Source organism: Pollicipes pollicipes, unplaced genomic scaffold (assembly GCF_011947565.3).
Source record: "Pollicipes pollicipes isolate AB1234 unplaced genomic scaffold, Ppol_2.1 Scaffold_6052;HRSCAF=7182_pilon_pilon_pilon, whole genome shotgun sequence".
Lineage (NCBI taxonomy): Eukaryota > Metazoa > Arthropoda > Thecostraca > Pollicipedomorpha > Pollicipedidae > Pollicipes > Pollicipes pollicipes.
In genome coordinates this window covers 10,798,086-10,816,815 of record NW_023596805.1, presented here as the reverse complement: position 1 = coordinate 10,816,815, position 18,730 = coordinate 10,798,086, and the positions used below count along the sequence as shown (strand labels likewise).

Below are 18,730 nucleotides of genomic sequence, written 5' to 3'. Positions count from 1 at the left end.
GGCTTGGGCATACAATATTGTAATTTCAGTATCTGCCATAGTACATAAAGCGGAAGGGAACAGCAGCAGCTCAACGCCAAATACACCTGCACGTGTCGGTGCCCAAAATAGAGACCACGTCCCGGTGGGAGCCTGTGACGTTTGCATCCCTCACAGTCGATGCAGGCACCGAATGACTGGGGTTCAGGACTGGATCGCTGCCATGTCACGAACTGGCCGACTGGGCCGCCTGACTGGGCACGGACTAGCTGGACATCAGCGCTGGATCGGTGCCATAGAGCGTGCGCAGAAAGGCGTGCAGATCGTGCGGGCCGTGTCGGAACAGCAGTTGACATGCTAAGGCAAGTAGGGCGTACTGCTTCAGCTCGGATCTGTTTCTTCGCCATTCAGATCTGTCAGAGCCCGGAATGTAACTTAACATGCCTGGTTTGGCCGCGGCGTCGTAAACGCCGCCAGACGATGGTCGCCGGCGAGCCTCCGCTAGGGGGCGCCGCCAGTCGTGCACGTGCGCCCGGCCGTGTTTCGGTGGGCCGGCGGCGGGCGGCGGCGACCCGTCTGCGCGATCGCCGGCCCGGGCGGGCGGTCTGACCGGCTCCGGCAGCGGCGGCAGCGGAGCCGGTTAGGCTGCGGTCGCGGTGTCGACCGGGCAGGCCGGTACGGCACCCGGCCGCGCCGGTCAGCGGCGACGGATGACCGCAAGCCGCCCGGTCAGCGGGCCAGACGCAGCCACAGCTGCGGAGTGCGGTCGCTGCGGCGGGCGTGGGACGGATACGACGCGTTCTCTCGGTCCTTCCGGTGTGCGTCGGCCTGTGGGAGGCCGTGGACGGGGGTCAGTGTGTGGTGGAAGAGCCTCCTTCCCACCCGGGAGCGTCCCGTCGCTCCACTGTACAGGTGCGCCCTGTGTGGTCGAACAGCCTCCTTCCCGTCCGGCGGGCGTCCCGTCGCTCCACTGTACAGGTGCGCCCTGTGTGGTCGAACAGCCTCCTTCCCGCCCGGCGGGCGTCCCGTCGCTCCACTGTGCAGGTGCGCCCTGTGTGGTCGAACAGCCTCCTTCCCGCCTGGCGAGCGTCCTGTCGCTCCACTGTGCATGTGCGCCCTGTGGTGGAAGAGCCTCCTTCCCACCCGGGAGCGTCCCGTCGCTCTACTGTACAGGTACGCCCTGTGTGGTCGAACAGCCTCCTTCCCGCCCGGCGAGCGTCCCGTCGCTCCACTGTACAGGTACGCCCTGTGTGGTCGAACAGCCTCCTTCCCGTCCGGCGAGCGCCCCGTCGCTCCACTGCACAGGTGCGCCCGTGGGAAGGCAGTGTCATACTCCGCACATAAATGCGGAGACTAACCTGGTGACTGCTATGACGGCGATATCCTCATACCGTGCCGGGATGCCCGGTGGTATCTAACGGCAAGTGCCCGCTGTATGCCCCGAATATGTGCCATTTTGGAATGTCGGTACGCCAGGATTGACATCCTCAGCACGGCTGATAATTTGTGCGTCCGCGTGGTCTCCGGCACCCAGCTTCTGACGCCAGGTGATCACGACAACGATGACGACATCAATGGCTTCTGTAAATGGATTTGCTCAACCGTGCGACCATTTGATCGAATTTTGAGCACTTGCACTTAGCTAGAAGAATATTGTGTCAGACTGTCGTGAGTGGAACGGGGAGTTTTGCGTGGTGAATTCTGGTGTTGCTTATCGACGCTGTTTGCTGGTCGAATAACGTAGAGCGTTCTTGACCTTGTCCAGTTAGGTGAACTAACTACTTAAAAACACGATGTAATGATCCACTTCCACTGAACCCTTGACACACATACAAGTGGAATACTTCTGCGTTGTTTTGGGGGACATCTCCACCCGCCTTCAATTTATCAGAGGCATTGCCGTGGTATCCGTGTGTATCACTAGACATGTACAAGCGTCCCTCATCGGAGTGCTGTCAGGCCTCACCTTGAACTTGACCTCGCCCTCAGTTGTTTGGACATTGCGAGACCCTTCATTAGGTGTTGATATGTCCCGTGTGTGCCCAGGCACCAGAAAGGCCTAGCCGGCTCGGTATGCTTGTCGATTTGATTTGCTGCTTGTTTGTAGTGCCCCTGCACTTAGTTGGGGGCACCCCTGCACCTAGGATTGGAGGGCGCCCCTACACGTAGGCTCGGGGACACTCCTGCACCCAGACCTGCGGGCGCACCTGTACGAGTGTTTGGGGTGCCTAGATAAGTCTGAGCGTGGATTCGCGTAGACCTTGAAGTCACGATGCCTCGTAGGCTCGGAATGCTCATCTCTCAACATGTACGCACCCCCCCCCCCCCCCCGTGCAGATTAACACGCGCCCGGGTGGAGGGGGCCCAAGTTGACCCCCCCCCGGAGGTTTTTCCAGAATGGTTTCGAACGGGGCGGCGCATTCCGCGCCAAATTTTGCATAGTTGTAGAGAATTCAATAGCGGGATCGTTTGGTTAGAAAAATGTAGGTGTGCTTGTAAGGTCGGTTATCCTATGGCCGGTCAAACTCAGGCCATGGTTTCAGCGAAGTCAATTTCTAGGGAATCGTTCAATTGATGAAACAACGGAAGTGTTAGACGAAGCCATCCATCTCTGAGATGCTTTCTTAGGCAGCACCAATATTGAATGAACAAGTAACGTTGATCTAAGGTCAGGTATGAAGGTAAGACCAAGGTCAAAACCACCTGTTTTACTGCTATAGGGCTTGCGTGTGGGGTTAGTTTTTGGTGCTCATTTCTAATTGTTTGATGGCAGGAACCGCATTATACATTCTGCCATGGACTTCTTAGAGGTTTATAATAGGTCATTGACCTAAAATGACCCAGGTCCACATTTTATTTTAGAGATATACCGCCTAGCGTAATTGCTATCGCTTGTTCAAATGCAAAACTCAGAGCAGTCTTGTATGATTTTGGTCACCATGACCTTCAGAAGGTTGAAATAAGGTCAATGACCTTTACTGAGCGTGTGACCGTTTGCTTAGGAAACAGTTAGCTAGGTTCTGGGGGCACTTTGGAGACCAACCTGAAATTTGACGTTGTTTGACCTTATTTGACCCGAAGGTCATGACCCAGGAACCCCAAATTTGACCTAAGTGGGTTCACGTACAGGTCAACATTACCCTGTAAGTTTGGTGGTCTCTAGCTCTCTAGTTCCCGAGATCTCAGGGAGGAGGGGGCTCAAATTGACCCCCACCCAAGCGAAAGGTATCTAGCCGGCCACCCGGGGCGTGTTAAAAAGTACATCTGTTCTGGGACTTGGGAAGAGGGGGGGGGGGGGGGATCTGCAGGTACGCTCATGGACTCCCATGTATCGTCTGTAGGCTTGCGTATACTTCCGTATCGACCTGCGGCGCTCCTCCGCTTCATGTTCTATGGGTGACCCTCTACAGGAATTCTGGAGCGCCTCTGCTAGGCTTAGTTGGGGGGGGGGGGGGGGGGGGAAGGAGGGCAGGTGCTTTTGTACCCAGGGTTGGTGGACCCGTCTTCCCAAAGGATTGAGGGTGTTCATTTTCAGCGGCTTGTGCTCCACTCTGTCGGGGCATTGGACCGCTCCCCTAACATTACATTGAGTGCCACCCTTCCTGAGTCTGGGGCATCCCTCCGCCTAGGCTTGCGCCTTTCTGTGTAAGCTTGGGATGTGGGCCCGCCTGGGACTGGCGGACGCCCCTCCACATGGACTTGGAACGCCTTCTGCCCGGGCTTAGAACTGTTCCTCGATGCCGGCTAGGAATGCTGTCTATCTGGGCTTAGGATGTTTCTCTGTCTGGGTTTTGCATCGTTCATTCATCGGGGCTTGAGGGCGCCGCTTTACGTATGTTTTGTCGGGCCTTTTGTGTCCTGGCTTCTTGGCAAAGGGAGTCTTGGTGGGACGACAGTGCGGCAAATGTCCATGTGCGAAGTGGGCCTGGGGCGCCCTGGGATGCGCCATATCCCCACCCATCCCCCAATCCCTCATCCCCACATCCATCTCGTTCGTTCGTAAAGCGTGCCACTGCCGCGCTCATTACAGCGAGCGCCCAAATCATTTGGTCCGCCTGTCGTGGGAGGGGGAGGGGGCGGGCGGGCTGATGTGACCCGGCCTCGACGCAGCACAGATCGGCCGCAGCCGGGCACGCCACAACCAAATCAGACTTCGAAAGTGAACTCGCGGCGAACGGCAGAAATCGATGGCGCTAGTAACGAGGTTTGTCCTCGTTCAGGCCTCGAGCCAGCCGCCCAGAGGTTCCGGAATGGGGAGGACCGTTGATGCAGGCACCTGCGCTAGGCGTGTGTAGACGGCCTCTAGCGTTACGAAGGTCGGCGCGTGATGTGGGACCCGGCCTCGGGTTCCAGGAAAACTCTCCACCAGAGGGGATGAACTTCGCAGTGCCCCGTTCCCGACCTACGTCCTGCAATGTTTTGGTACGGGACAATCAAAGTGAATTACCGTTTGGAAATGTGTTATGATCACGGTGAAGCACATCAATACTTACGGGCTGGGTTCTGCCGGCGCGTTTCCTGGTTTTGGCACCAACGCACGACGCGGCTATTATACCGATAATCTTGGCCCGCGTGCGTGGATCAGTCCGCTCGTGCCCCCCCCCCCCCCCCCCCCGTATGACTGCATTGCCCGCTGCGGGCCGATCGAAGAAGCACGAACCGCTTAGTGCGTGCTGGCTGGCGCGGGTGACGCCAAACCGCCGTTTGTGTGCGGTGTGGTCCCTGGTCGATGTGTTCAGCATGTAACTGACGTGTGTGCTGTTCAGTATGTAACCGGCGTGTGAGCAACCGAACGTGAGGCTGTACCCCCCTCCCCCCCCCCTCCGCCCCGTGTTTGAGAGTGGCGCTTATAGGCGCCATAGGTGGCGCTGAGAACGCCGGTAGGCGGCGCTAGCGGCGGGGCGGACTTCGGTGTCCACAGCGTGTGACTGTGCCCGGTATTCACAGTGGCGCTGATGGACCAGTACCTGGAGCCGATAGGCGGCGCCAGCGGCGCGGTGGCGCTGACCGCCGTGGCCGCCGCCGCCACCTACTACTACTCGCACCAGCCGACCCCGCTCACGCCTCTGGTGGACCTGGAGCTGCAGGCGGCAGAGGTGAGGCGCGCCCGACACCCTGCCGGGCCGAGCGGCCGCTCAGCCGCTCCAGCCGCGCGGACCGGGCCGGCCCCAGCTGACCCCGGTCGCGCCGCGGTCCGGCGGACGGGACCGGGCCGGGCCCAGCTGACCCCGGTCACGCCCGCGGTCCGGCGGACGGGACCGGCCCGGCCCCAGCAGACCCCGGTCACGCCCGCGGTCCAGCGGACGGGACGGGCGGGGAATGCTGGACTGGACGCATGTTGATCCCGAAAGATGTAAAAAATGTCATCTGACAAAGATGTGTTGCAAAGCTACCAAATAAGGAAAGTGTTCTTACTCTGCTCCCAGGCAACTATTGCATACAGATGACGTATTGCGAACAGGCTGTTCGCATTTCTTGTGCGTGGGCGTGATCACGACTCTGAGATGGCGGTGACAATCAGGATTGGATGGGGGAGACTGGCATCTAGGAAAAAACCTGCAATGAAAACGACATTTGGAGTGAGAAGGTAAAAACAAGCCTTCTACAAGCAAAATTGGGGGGAGGGGTAATCGCACAAATGGGCGTACAGTGCCCATAAACAATAGGGCAGACATGAGCTCCTACGAGTAGTGACGTTTTTCGCGGACCTAGCAGCCCAGCGAGAAAACTGCTCATTGAGTGATTTTGCAGCATATTTTTTCCACTAATGACGTTTTTGTGTCCCGTAATGAATACGCAAACAGGACAGCAAAAGTCGCCCCATGATGGTGACCGGGGTTATCGCTCCGTCCGTTCAGGTGTTACGGGTGGTCGGAATCCCTGTAGCAGACCGACTCCGTGGTGTTGCATTCTGTGTGAAGTCCTCGCTTTTGTCTGGGATGCTCGCGGCACCCTAGACAATCTTGCATAGGTTTGCAGATCTTATTCTATGCCACTCCACCACGTGATACAACAAAGGTCGAAGCTTTGTGATGCAATTGTGTCGTTCTTGACTCGAAAAGTGAAAACAATATGGTCCCGCTGAAAATTATCACCAGCACACTTCTTACGGACTTACGCAGCTGATGACGTCATATATCACACCACGCTGCGTCATAGCTGCGCGCTTCCATGGTCGCGGGCCATTGTAGGATGACGCAGCTAACTGCGTAGTTCCGTACGATGACTCAGCACGCAACGCGCATTTTCATCAAACAGCGCTGGCGTTGCCTGGGCAACGTGTCCTTACGTCATTCTTGCGCAATCGTGGGTGTGACGTCATACAGTCCCAAAATAAATCGGCAACAGATTTCGCCGTCGAACGAAAACAAGAAGGGACGGAAAATGATCCAACGGGGAACGCTGCCAAGTTGTTTGTCACGTGCGTTTGCAACAAAGTGCCTGTAATATCCAAGGCCCTAAAACAACGCAATATCAAAACTGTTCGCAAATCAGTGTCAGTTCCTCGCGTCCTGCTGTACAAAAGCCCGTCCGACGAATATCGTTGTACGCCGTTGGAAGATTCCGTCCAATGGCAGTGCGACTATCGAACATCCGTCTGTTCTCCTCGGTAACGAATTGGCGACGGTACTCAATTGCGTGAACGACTTGTATGGACGGTGCCTTCGTCAGTCGCCGTTCCTCCGAACCAGCGTTGAGTGGTATGCGGACGTCCGCTCGGATGCCGGAAGCGACCGACCCGCGGGAGCGGACCTGACGGCGCAATGCGTGCCGTGGGCAAATACGATTGCAAGGAAGTGTAGCGTAGGTTCGGTGGTGAGCAGTGCACAACGCACGGCGTCCGGTGACGCATGTCGGCCAATCAGAGCCGGCCGCTGTTCCTCTTAGCCAGAGCGTCTTTGTGCGCTATACATTCATACTATTATGTTATGTGTCTCTGGGTATTAGGTATAGTGTCTGACTCGGACGCAGTAAAAAGTAAATGTTTCGTATTGTTCGGGAACTGATTTGCCGTGAGGAATTCAACGTAGACGAAAAGGATAGCCTACAATGATAGTGGAATCATTGAATTAGACAGGGTGAGCGTTGAATATCAACAACCTAGTGCCTTAACTGATTCAAAGACATACATCATATTGCGCACTAACATTCCGCTCTTAAGAGGATTCCGTTGCGATTTTGTGAACGCGTTTACCCCTGGAACCGTTGCGGGAAACTCGTCACCGGTTTGTTCGGCGATGACGCTCGAAGAAGCCTGCACGGCAGCACGCGGGGCTGACGAAGCCGTCACCGGTGGAGCCCGTCAGGGGGCGGGTCCGGTCAGCTGCCTGCCGGCGGTGGTCTTCAGGCGGGGGCCGGGCGCTGACACGCCTCCAGGCCCGGCTCGCCGCCGACGCACGTGGCCTGCCTGCGTTTATCTGAGCTACCGGGACGCCACGCGATGCTGCGTGATCCGCCGGACCGCGGGCGGCGCGTCTGGACATCACATGACCGCCGCGAACGCCGTGTGACACCCGGCGGCGCCGGCCCTCGCCATCCTGCTGACCTGGTCGGCCACGTGACGTGCCAGAAACGCCACGCTGAAAATACTAACTCGCGGCTGCGCCGCGTGGCGCAGCGGGCCACCGCTGGTCACGGCCGGAGCCTCCCCTGCAGACCCGGACTCTGGGTCCCGACACCGCTTCGCCCCCGGGCGGCAGCACGTGCTGTCTGTGACGTCACTGGTCTGCTAGCGCTGCGGTCGGGAATGCACGGCGGACAGTGTCGGCATGACGCCCACGCGGAACGCCAAAAAACGAGGAGTGCGAAGTGGGGCGCGTGATTCATGCCGGCTTCCGCCGTCGCGCCGGCTGTCACGTAAAGTGACGCCAGACGTGCCGTCCTAACAGCGGCTCTGACCTGAATTACCGCCAAATCCAAGCCTCAGTGGCCTTACTGTGAGACGCGAAGTGTTAGCTCGAGGGTGTGTGTGTGTGGGGGGGGGGGGGTACTACGTACCCTGTTGTAGTACTACGTCCCGGCGGGGCGGGCCGAACGCGGCTGGATCCGATCAGCGGACATTCCCGCGGGAGCCGGCTCTGACCGCGCTGGCTCCTGTCTCTTGTGCGGACGCGGACCGCTCCGTCCGCCGTGGCGCCGTCGGGGGCGCCGTCGGGGCGCCGCCGCTGCGTCACCGCGTGGCGCGATCGTGGCGTGATGGTGGTCTGGCGGGGTCGAGCGTACCATCCGGTAAACGGCACGCGGCTGCCGCGATCGATGCAGCATCACGCGCACCGGGCTGGCCCGGCCTGCGGCTGATCTGGCGCACGGCTGGGACATGTGCACCCGAGTCGCGGCGTTGTAATGGTCGTACGGTCGGGTTCGGTTTGAGCCGCCTCGGTCCGATTTCAGTTGACGAGGGAATGGCCCGCCGCTTTCTTTCGTCGTCTTGGATTTGACGTCAGGATTTTGCGGTGATTGGATTTTGTGGACATCCCGATCCGGCTTGACGCGGCCGCCTTGGTGGTTAAGACTTCTAAGCCAGTTCCTAAGCCAGTTCCGGACGGACCTTAGACGAAATACCGATACTGGAGCTTAGGTAGTAATGTTACCTGTCGCGGTCGACCAATCCTTGAGGCAGGTCTTAAGGCTCGTGTTTTTGTTTACTCCCAGAAACATCATTGACTAAAAATATCATTGGCAGACAAATCAGAAGGATCTTTGTGGGCGTCATGTGACTATTATTCGGCCCGTGAAGCTGAATAACAACACGGTGACTTGTTCCCCGTCACCGTCTATCAGATTTGCCGCGTCACGTACGCGCTCGGCGCCCAGCGGCAGTCACGAGGTACCAACCAAGACGTGATAGGTGTAAATCCAGTATGACATCAGTGTATCGTTCCAAAAATTAAGCGACATCGCGTGCAGCTTGCTCTGAACAAACGGAAGAGAACATCTGTTTGGGAATATGCTTGAAAATATTACTGAAGAAAGCATCTGCTGCTGGACGCGGTGGATTGCTGGGGAAGCGCCGTCGGGAGCTGCGTCCCCAGTCGGCTGGAGCGAGTCGAAGTGTGAACCTGCGGCGGGCGTGTTCTGAGCCACTGCCGGCCGCGCGCCGGTGTCGGCCGCCTCCGACCGACGCCAGTGACGGTCGGCTCGGCTGGCTCTCCGGTCGTCTGCACTCAGGCTGCGTGCGTCACTGGCCGCCATGCTGGCCGGCTGATGACGACGCGACTCTCTCCTGATGCGCCACCCGCCACCGACCCTGCCCCGGTTTGTGCTGGGGATATCGACCGGCCGCCCCCGTACGCAGCTGGGGCCCGCGCCTCCGCCGCCGGCTGGGGGTGGGGGTGGGTGGGGGGACGTTGCACGCAGTTGGCGACCCTATCTTTAGCGCGGCTGTCACGGACGGGGGATAGAACGCGTCCGGCACCGGATCACCGAAGCGGTCGGCCTCGAACCCATGGTACCGATCGGGCAGAGAAATGAGGGCCAGCGACTGTTTTGATCGGTTCACACCAACAGTGGGGGTATCGCCCGTTGCTGCGGCCGAGGCGCGAATTGAAACGTGTCGTGGCGCCCGTCAGGGCCTGAAAATGGACTCAGACCACCGACGCTCTCTCGCCCCCTTGGGCGCTGTCAGATCTGAGAGAGTAGCTGGGGAGAGTGCGCGGTGCACAGCCGGCGACACGGGCTTTCCAGTGTCGACACGATGCTGGCAACTTGTGAAGGCTCCGATGGGCGAAAGTTTTGGCCGATATTGTACGTTGTTATAAAAGTTATGTGAACGTCGTAGTGATCAAACTTGGTGGCCGTTTTTCGCGGTTCTGGGTCGTAAGTGGACATGGCGACCGTCGTATTTTGAGGAAGGCTGCGGGTCATTTGGAAGCGGTGAGACGGATTCGTGTGGACATACTCGTTCATCAATGTCTGCCAGGCCTTGCTGACGTCCAATATACCGCAGTGGATCACGTGTGTTCTTTGTCAAGCTTTAACCGGAGAACTTAATCAACTGGAAAAATCATAGCTCACCACGCCAAAATCCTTGGTTGTCAGTTCACACAAGCGCAAGTGGTCGTCATCTTTCATCATTCGGCGTGATCTGTTGCTGTTAGCAGAGCAGTCGTTGCCGGCCGCCGGTTTGTTGAGCAAGTCATGGCCGCGAACCGTTTGAGTGCCGGCTTGATAGCCGCCGTCGTGCTCGGCTTGGAGCGCAGCTCTTGTCTCGGCTCGTCTCGCCGAGCCATACGGGCTGCAGTCCCATGGCGACTTTGCAAAGTGCGATCTCCCACGCGAAGCTCACGGCATCAGGCAAGGAAGCCCGTGCGGCCACGTCACAGGCCCGCGCCGTACGCTTGTGGCGGTGGCATGTGGTCAGGAGGGCCGATGTTCGGGGCCGAGAACGGGGCACCATCTGCTGTAGGATGGGGCTGGCGAGCGATCTGTATGTGGGGAAACCCGTGCTGACCATACAGCTGTGGGTACAACGCATCTTTAAGTGTCGCGGTTTGCTATCTTGGACCTCCTTTGCTGAAGTCCCGGTTGTTCAAGTCTGACACAAAGCCATATCGTAAGTGGTTCTTAAATGCCAACGTACTCAGTCTGTAATGCTACGTATTTCCGCTCTTGAATGTTCTGGCATACAAGACCGGTTGAGAAGCCCGGTATATAAGAGGAAGGTGAGAAGAAGTGGAGATGAACCGTCCCCTATCGTCACCTCTTCGCTTGGGTCCCATCCCATCCAATGGTCGTGTCGCTGCCCCTGCAGGGACTCCTGTGCCCCGAATAGTGTCCTCGATTTCACAACATGCAGAGCCTTTCTCTGAGGATCGTCCCTTCCCGCCCCGAACCCTCTCTGGTGCTCTGGAGCCTCCCTGCGCCTCAGGTGCCCAGCTGCCCTCTCTCCCCTGGACCGCGCCCGGCTCAGTGCGGGGCCGCCTGTCGCTGACGTGGCGTGGCGTGCGCCGTCCGGCCGGGGGGGTTACGTGGCGCGCCGCCGCGCCGCCGCCGCCAGTCGCCGGCCAGCCGCCGCTCGGGTGATCAACGTGCCGACGGAGGCAGGGGGTAGCGGCGCGCGCTCCAGCATGTGCAGCATTATGGGACACCGGCCGGTGGTGCCGCCCGTCGACGTTGACGACCAGAGCCTGCCGCCAAGCGGGTACGGTGACGCGTCGCCAGGGCGCCGGCCGGCCCGCCGCGGCGAAGGCGGCGGGGCGCAGGCTGCTGGCCGTGCCGGTGGGACGATGATCGATACCGGCGGTTATGAGCGGGCTTCCCCATCGGCGCTGTTCCCCCGGTCCCTCCTCGCGTCGTATCGTGTGAGCGCCTGTGGTGTGCGCCATTGGGGCATCGCCAATGTGTTGCCGGTGTCGCGACGGAAGTTGTCAATCGCTGACACAGGGAGAGAGTTTTGTTGTGACGACTGACGTCTCAAAGAGCATGATAGACGACGCTCGGTGGTAAACCGAGCCGACCTGGTTCGAACCCCATCTCATTCAGAGGTGCCGCAGTCACCGGCGCCGCCGTCTGGTTCACAGCTGGTACCGATCTTCAGAGGTGCCGCAGTCACCGACGCCGCCGTCTGATTCGCAGCTGGTACCGATCTTCAGAGGTGCCGCAGTCACCGGCGCCGCCGTCTGATTCACGGCTGGTACCAATCTGGGGCCGGGCTGGCGCCGGGGCCGGGCCGCCAGCCGGTCGCCAGCCGGCGCGGCTATCTTGGTTATGCAGTTTGGCGTGGCCTCCGGCCGGGTCGGCCATCGGCCGGTATTTTAGCCGCCGCGTGCCTCACCTTATGTTTGTTGACGCTCGGCGCGTGCACGAGCCAGCCGTGACGCCATGCCGAGGCTTTAATGTCCTCCGGGTGACAGCGGCTGGCCCGGGTTGCCAGCATCGCTGGCGACGTTGGCGCGCTCCTCGAGGAGGGCTTGGCTTCTGACGGCCTTGGGTCAGGGTCGCGGTGACCGGGACTGAATGACCCGGCGTCTGGCGGGACCGATTGTCCCGGCGTCTGGCCGGGACAATCATGAATGTCCAGGCGCGTGGCGGGACTGGCCGACCCAGCGCCTGGCGAGACTGAATGACCCGGCGTCTGGCGGGACTGAATGTCCCGGCGTCTGGCGGAACTGAATGTCCCGATGCCTCCTGATACGGAGGTCCTGCTGTCTGCGTGCAGTGGTGAGGCGAAGATCCCAAGGTCCTGCTGCCTGCTTGGAGTGATGGGGCGAAGATCCCCGGGAGTGTGACCCGGCTGAGGCGGATCCCGATGACATAATGCCCTTACCAGACGGGTCAGCCCGTCCAGGACGACAGGCTGGCCACAGTACCGGGTGGGACGTCGGTGCGCACGCGTCTACGCTCGGTATGGCCGCCTACCCCTCTGGCGGTGTTGAGCCATATGGAGCGACGGTGCTTCCCCGAGACCCGCTGCCGGCTGCCCCGGCGGTGGGCTGCGCCGGAACGGGTTTCGGGACGCACCACCGTCCCGGGACGCCCACGGGACGGTGCCGGGACAGTCCCGGGACGGCCCGCGGGCCCGGCCGCCACCTGGCGCCCGATTCAAACGAGTGCCGCCGACCGGCCGAGGGCGTCTATTCCTGTCCGGCGGGCGGCTGAGGGGCCGCCTGTGACGCAGGCCAGCTCAGTTTAGCCCGCCTGATCAGCGGCTGCTGACGGAGGAATGTGGCGCGCTGGCGGCGACACTGCGGCGACGCGGGGGCACGCACGTCCGCACGCACAACACGCCCCCGGCGAAGAAGGCCCCCCCCGCAGCAGAGAACGTCGGTGTGCGCAAGAGAACGCGAGCTCGCGCGCGTGTTGACGCGCGTCCGTGCGCACGTGTTTAGCGGAAGTGCCGGCGCCCGCTTATGCCCTTGCGCGCATGTGTGACGAAGTTACCCATACTGACGCATTTGATTGGCAAACATTATATATATATATATATATATATATATATATATATATATAAGCGCTATCATCATCATTACGTATGATCACTGAGCTCAGCACCACGAACCGCCGTTCGGATCTTGTCGGGAAGGTACGGGGAGCGTGATCACCCACGGCAGTCGTGATTTTCCAGCCGGCGCCTGCCCGCTGCCGCGACACCGGCCGTGGCGCCGCCGTCGCGAGCTGCGCTGGGGCCGGTCGGCGGTGGAGGCCCGGCCGCGGCGGCTGTGCCAGCTGGCGGCGTCGGACCCTGCTCAGCAGGTGACCGCCATACCTTTGGCAGCTCGCGATAGACGCCCGGCGCGCCGGGCTCGGCGGCTCGGCCCGCGGCACCAGCGCTGCCTGTTGGTCTTGGGCGGCGCTCGGTGGGCGCGTCTTCCGCCAATTCGTTGGCCAAAGCTTCGATTAGGGGGCGCAGTGGGTTCAACCCGTTTCGCCGCCGGAGCTCGTGTTGTTCGTCAGAGATGCCGGACTGGCGTGACGCTGCGGCGGAAGCGTTCCCTCGATCCCAGGTGCTTCCTGCCACACCCACCACGTGCTGTCCGTCGATCCATGGATGCGAGCCGCCTACGCAGGCCGATGCACCTGATCTACTCCGTTGTGTTTACTACGGCCGCCGGGCGCTGCCGAGCGCCAGCGTGCCCGTGACGCGCCCAGACGCCGCGTCCACGTGGCCGGGCGGCTCCAGCCGGCGCCTGGGGCGCCGGCGTCCGCGTCAGCTGCCGGCGGCGGCGCGGCCGGCTGTGGCGCGCGCTGATTGGTCGACGCCAGTCACGCCACGGCCGCCCGTTGCGGGCCAGCCCTGCCACTATCGCCGACCGCTCGGCCGTCGACCGGACGCCGAGGCCCCGGTCCGGACGTCCCCGCGGGAAAGGAGCCGGCCCACGGCCGGAACCGGCCCCCGTGGCGGCCGGCTGTGCTGCTCCAAGGGCGGCGCTGGTCAATGTGGCATTGCCAGGGGCCACGCCAACTTCCGTCGAAGTGGGCGTGTTGAGAAGCCTGCTCATTCTGCGGGGCTGTCATGCCAGCGTACCCCGTCCGCCCCAGCGATGGCCGGGGGTGGAGCTGGGGTTCGGCCGGCGGCCGTATCGACCGTCGAGTCCGGCGCTGCGTAGTAAGACGGCAGGGCAGGGCCGGGCACGGGTTGGGTCAATGGAGCGCGCCGCCACACACCGGCACTATTGAGTCAGGCGCGCCGGCGAGCCGGCTGGGCGCGTGCGTCAATTCGGCTAGCGCAAAGGATGAGGCCGCGTGATGTACCTTGTCAACCTTAACGACTAAGGTGGGCTGTGCTGTTGCCGGCTGAAGCCCGTCTAGCCAGGGATTGTAGGAGCTGGCGGCGCCGGTGGGCCACCGAATCACACGTCGGTTGACTTCAAGGGCGCCGAACGGTCCGTCAAGCGTCGCCCATGTTAGGGGTGCGTCGAGTCGGTGACTGCTGAAGGTGACACACCAGGATTATAACTCACAAATCGCTGTTAACTTGGAAATTTGCTTATATTTAGAGTTCTATTTCAGACCAGTATGATTTGCATAGAAATAACTTAAGAATCTAGCACCATCCTACAGCAGTAGGTCTCGTATATTTATTGATAACAGAGCAGAGCCAGGATGTTTGCTCAGCGGCCGTGGAGGGAGCCCGGGCCCAAGCCCGAGCCCGAGCCCGAGACCGAGACCGAGACCGAGACCGAGACCGAGTCCGAGTCCGAGTCCGAGTCCGAGTCCGAGCCCGAGCCCGCGCCCGCGCGAGCGCCGGAGCCGTAGCCGGAGCCGGCGCCGGAGCCGGCGCCGTCCGCGGTCATGGCTGCATTCCTGGCGGCCGGTGAGCCGTTGGCGCTACCGCTCGGCCGGGCGGCATTCCTGGGGTTAGAGCCGGCGGCGGCCGCGCCACCGGCGGCGGCGGCGGCGGCGGCGGCGGTGACTCCCGGCGGCCGAGGTCTGGCTCCGACCGCCAGCGAACCGAGGGGAAAGCTGAGGTGAGAGGGCGGGTCACGCGGCCATGCCACTCTGATTCCGTCGTTCTGTTTGGTAGCTGCAGCCTGTCTGTTGTGCGGAACACTGAGATCCGGGGGTTGTCGGTTTGCGAGACACAGAGCGTACGTTGTGGGAGCAGGGGCCTGTCAACCGCGTGGTTACTCGGGCCGGTGAAACGACGCATCTAATTCGATTGTGACGCCTGCGGATGAGTTTGCGGGCGCTCACGGACGTGGGGTTATCTGTCTCTGTCCCTGCTGTCCACGTGCTGGCCCTCGCTGCTGGCCCTTGTCCTTGTCCCTGCTGTCCGTGTGCTGGCCCTCGCTGCTAGCCTCCGTCCCTGTCCCTGCTGTCCGTGTGCTGGCCCTCGCTGCTGGCCTCGGTCCCTGTCCCTGCTGTCCGCTTGCTGGCTATCGCGACTGGCCTCTCCGCCGGTAGCACCACCGTCCCTGGACGTTGGCACGCGGCCTGGTGTGGTCTGGTCTGGTCTGTGTGTGGTCTGGTCTGGTCTGGTTTCGTGTGGTCTGGCCCCCAGCCGGCGGTTCAACCGGTTCTGGCGGCCACGTGCCACGCCCGGTGACCTGTCGGCAGGCGTCAGCCCCCCCAGTCCGGTGCGGCCTGCGCTGCCGCCGACCGGTTACTGTTTCTGGCCGGTTACTGTTGCAGGCCGGTTGCTGTTGCCAATCGCTCACTGTTGCTGACAGGTCACTGTTGGTGACGGGTCACCGTTGCCGGTCGGCTACTGTTGCCGGCCGGTCACTGTTGCAGGCCGGTTACTGTTGCAGACCGGTTACTTTCGCCGGCCGGTCACTGTTGCTGACCCGTCACTGTCGGCAACCGCTCACTGTTGCTGACCGGCCACCGTTGCCGACCGCTTGCTGTTGTCGGCTGGCGCGCAGGCGGCATCTGCTGAATGGCAGCAGCTCACGCTGATACGCTCGCATTTTCCCGGAGGACGTTTTGGCCAAGCCCTTTGATTCATGTGACGACAGCGCTGGTCAGGGAGTCGGCTGATGTTTGATCTGCTGGTGTGCTTTGGCAGTGATCGGTTTGTTGCATTCGTGGTGCCTGTTGAGTCCCTGTTTATTTATGAAATACGATGACCTCGGAGGCGGTGTGGTGCGGCAGGCAACCGCAAGGGAGGGGGGGGGCTCTTCCGACTACGAGACATTTTCCTTTTGGTCATGGCCACCGTGCACCTAGAAGTCGGCGCATCTTAAAGCATGGGTCGTCGTCATCGTCCGCTTGTTGGTCGCACGTCAGCCGCATCCTAAAACGCGAGTCGGCATTATTATCGGTTTGTTGCTCGTATGTAAGCTTTTTGTCCAGAGTTGCTCCTTGGACACGGCTAAGGAGATCTTCGCTATCTCCCCTACGCTACACGAAGTCAGCCGCCGCGGTCTCCCCGTCCGGCCGAGAAAGCACGCGAAGCGCCACCGCCGTGGGAAGTGGCGCGCACCTCGTCATCCCGCCGTAACCGTATCCGACACGGTTACGGACCGGACGGCGACACCCCGCCACCGGCCGCTCACCGGTACCGTCACGTTCGCAGGGGCCCGAGCTCGTGAGGAAGTCTCGCATACCGTACGCCGGCGCCAAGGATGGGCAGTACTTCAAGTACCTGGACGAGTCGTGCAAAACCATGTTCGACGCCTTCCGACGGGGCGCTAAGCTGTCCAGTGAGTGAGCTTCAGCTGCTGCCTGCGATCATTGTGCTGGCTGCAGATTTACCGAAGTGATCTGGTCGCAGATTGTACCGACATGATGTGACGGGGTTAAATGTCTGAGTCATCGTGGTGATCAAGACCGTTTGACGTCCGCCACTTGTGTCAGCACTGTTGTGTACTTGTGAGTGCACGCTGCACGTTGAACAAACGCTGACCTCATTGTTGCGTGTTGTGATGTGTCCGTGCTCACAGATTCTCAGCGGTGGATGTGTTGGGCATCGCCGCCTTTTCTACCCTGTCAGTCGCAGCGTCTGTCCTGCCTCTCGTCTGGACACAGACTGTCAGTCGCAGCGTCTGTCCTACCTCTCGTCTGGACACAGACTGTCAGTCGCAGCGTCCGTCCTGCCTCTCGTCTGGACACGGACTGTCAGTCGCAGCGTCTATCCTGCCTCTCGTCTGGACACAGACTGTCAGTCCCAGCGTCTATCCTGCCTCTCGTCTGGACACAGACTGTCAGTCGCAGCGTCTGTCCTGCCTCTCGTCTGGACACAGACTGTCAGTCGCAGCGTCCGTCCTGCCTCTCGTCTGGACACAGACTGTCAGTCCCAGCGTCTAGCTCCTGTCCCACCTCCCGTCTGGACACAGACTGTCAGTCCTGGCACTTGTCCCACTTCCCGTCTGGACACAGGCCGGCAGTCCCAGCGTTTGTCCCGCTTCTCTTCTGGACACAGGCCGTCAGTCCCAGCGTCTGTCCCGCTTCTCTTCTGGACACAGACCGTCAGTCCCAGCGTCTTTCTCACCTCCCGTGTGGACACAGGCTGGCAGTCCCAGCGTCTGTCCCGCCTCCTATCTGGACACAAGCCGTCCGTCCCAGCGTCTGTTTCCCCCCCGACCGCACACAAACCGTCCGTCCCAGCGTCTGTCCTACCTCCCGACCGGACACGGGCCGCGTGGGTCCTGTCCTGCTGACATCGCACGTGTCCCCCGCAGACAACGGTCCGTGCCTGGGCTGGCATGAGGACAAGGACAAGCCGTACCAGTGGCTGGCCTACAACGAGTCGCTGCTGCGCGCCAAGAACTTCGCCGCTGGCCTGCTCGCTTCCGGTACGTGTGTTCAGCGATCGCCTCCGTTACGTGTGTCCAGCACGCGCTTCCGGTACGTGTGTTCAGCGATCGCCTCCGGTACGTGTGTCCAGCGCGCGCATCCGGTACGTGTTTCCAGCACGCGCCTCCGGTACGTGTGTCCAGCCGTCTCCGGTACGTGTGTCCAGCACGCGCCTCCGGTACGTGTGTCCAGCGCGCGCCTCCGGCACGTGTGTTAACCGCGCGCCTATGGTACGTGTGTCCACCCGTCTCCGGTACGTGTGTCCAGCACGCGCCTCCGGTACGTGTGTCCAGCGCGCGCCTCCGGCACGTGTGTTAACCGCGCGCCTACGGTACGTGTGTCCACCCGTCTCCGGTACGTGTGTCCAGCACGCGCCTCCGGTACGTGTGTCCAGCGCGCGCCTCCGGCACGTGTGTTAACCGCGCGCCTACGGTACGTGTGTCCACCCGTCTCCAGTACGCGTGTCCAGCGCGCGCCGGTGACTGTCTGTCCCGGCCCGCGTGGGGCCCGCGCCGCCCGGTGTGGCACGAGGAGTGCCGACCGGGACTACGCCGGTGTTTTGTGGTCGTGGCGGCTGCGGTTTTCCCCGGGTGCTGGCCGGGATTTAGCCAGAGCGGATTGTCGAGAGATTCATGGGCATTGTTTTAGTGGTGACATCTGACAGCTGTAAGCGCTGTTGTGTTTGTGTTGATGACTGACAGCGAACATGCTCGTTATGTGTGAGCCTGTCGACATGCAGACGGCTGCGTGTGAACGCCCTTGTCGGGCGGACCTGCAATCAGTGTGGTGTTTGTTTGTGTGTTTATAGAAGAGGCATGGTCGCTGTTTGTTGTCGTGTGTCGATAACTCCCGGCATGTGCCCGGCGGCGCAGCGTCTCGGTCGTTTGCGGTCCCCGCCGACCGACCCCCGTCTGTTAGCGGTCCCCGCCGACCGACCCCCGTCTGTTAGCGGTCTCCGCCGACTGACCCACGTCTGTTAGCGGTCCCCACTGACTGACCCACGTCTGTTAGCGGTCCCCGCCGACCGACCCCCGTCTGTTAGCGGTCCCCGCTGACTGACCCACGTCTGTTAGCG

General features: G+C 61.2%; 1 protein-coding gene across 1 annotated transcript; it reads left to right on the top strand.

Annotated features, from left to right (window-relative positions):
* Positions 1-2,251: 2,251 nt before the first annotated feature.
* Positions 2,252-18,137, top strand: LOC119104779 (long-chain-fatty-acid--CoA ligase 6-like). The gene is made up of 5 exons (XM_037228502.1): positions 2,252-2,258; positions 4,927-5,075; positions 16,436-16,562; positions 17,541-17,654; positions 18,112-18,137. The coding sequence occupies exons 1-5, from the start codon at positions 2,252-2,254 to the stop codon at positions 18,135-18,137; spliced, it is 423 nt and encodes a 140-aa protein (XP_037084397.1).
* Positions 18,138-18,730: the final 593 nt, after the last annotated feature.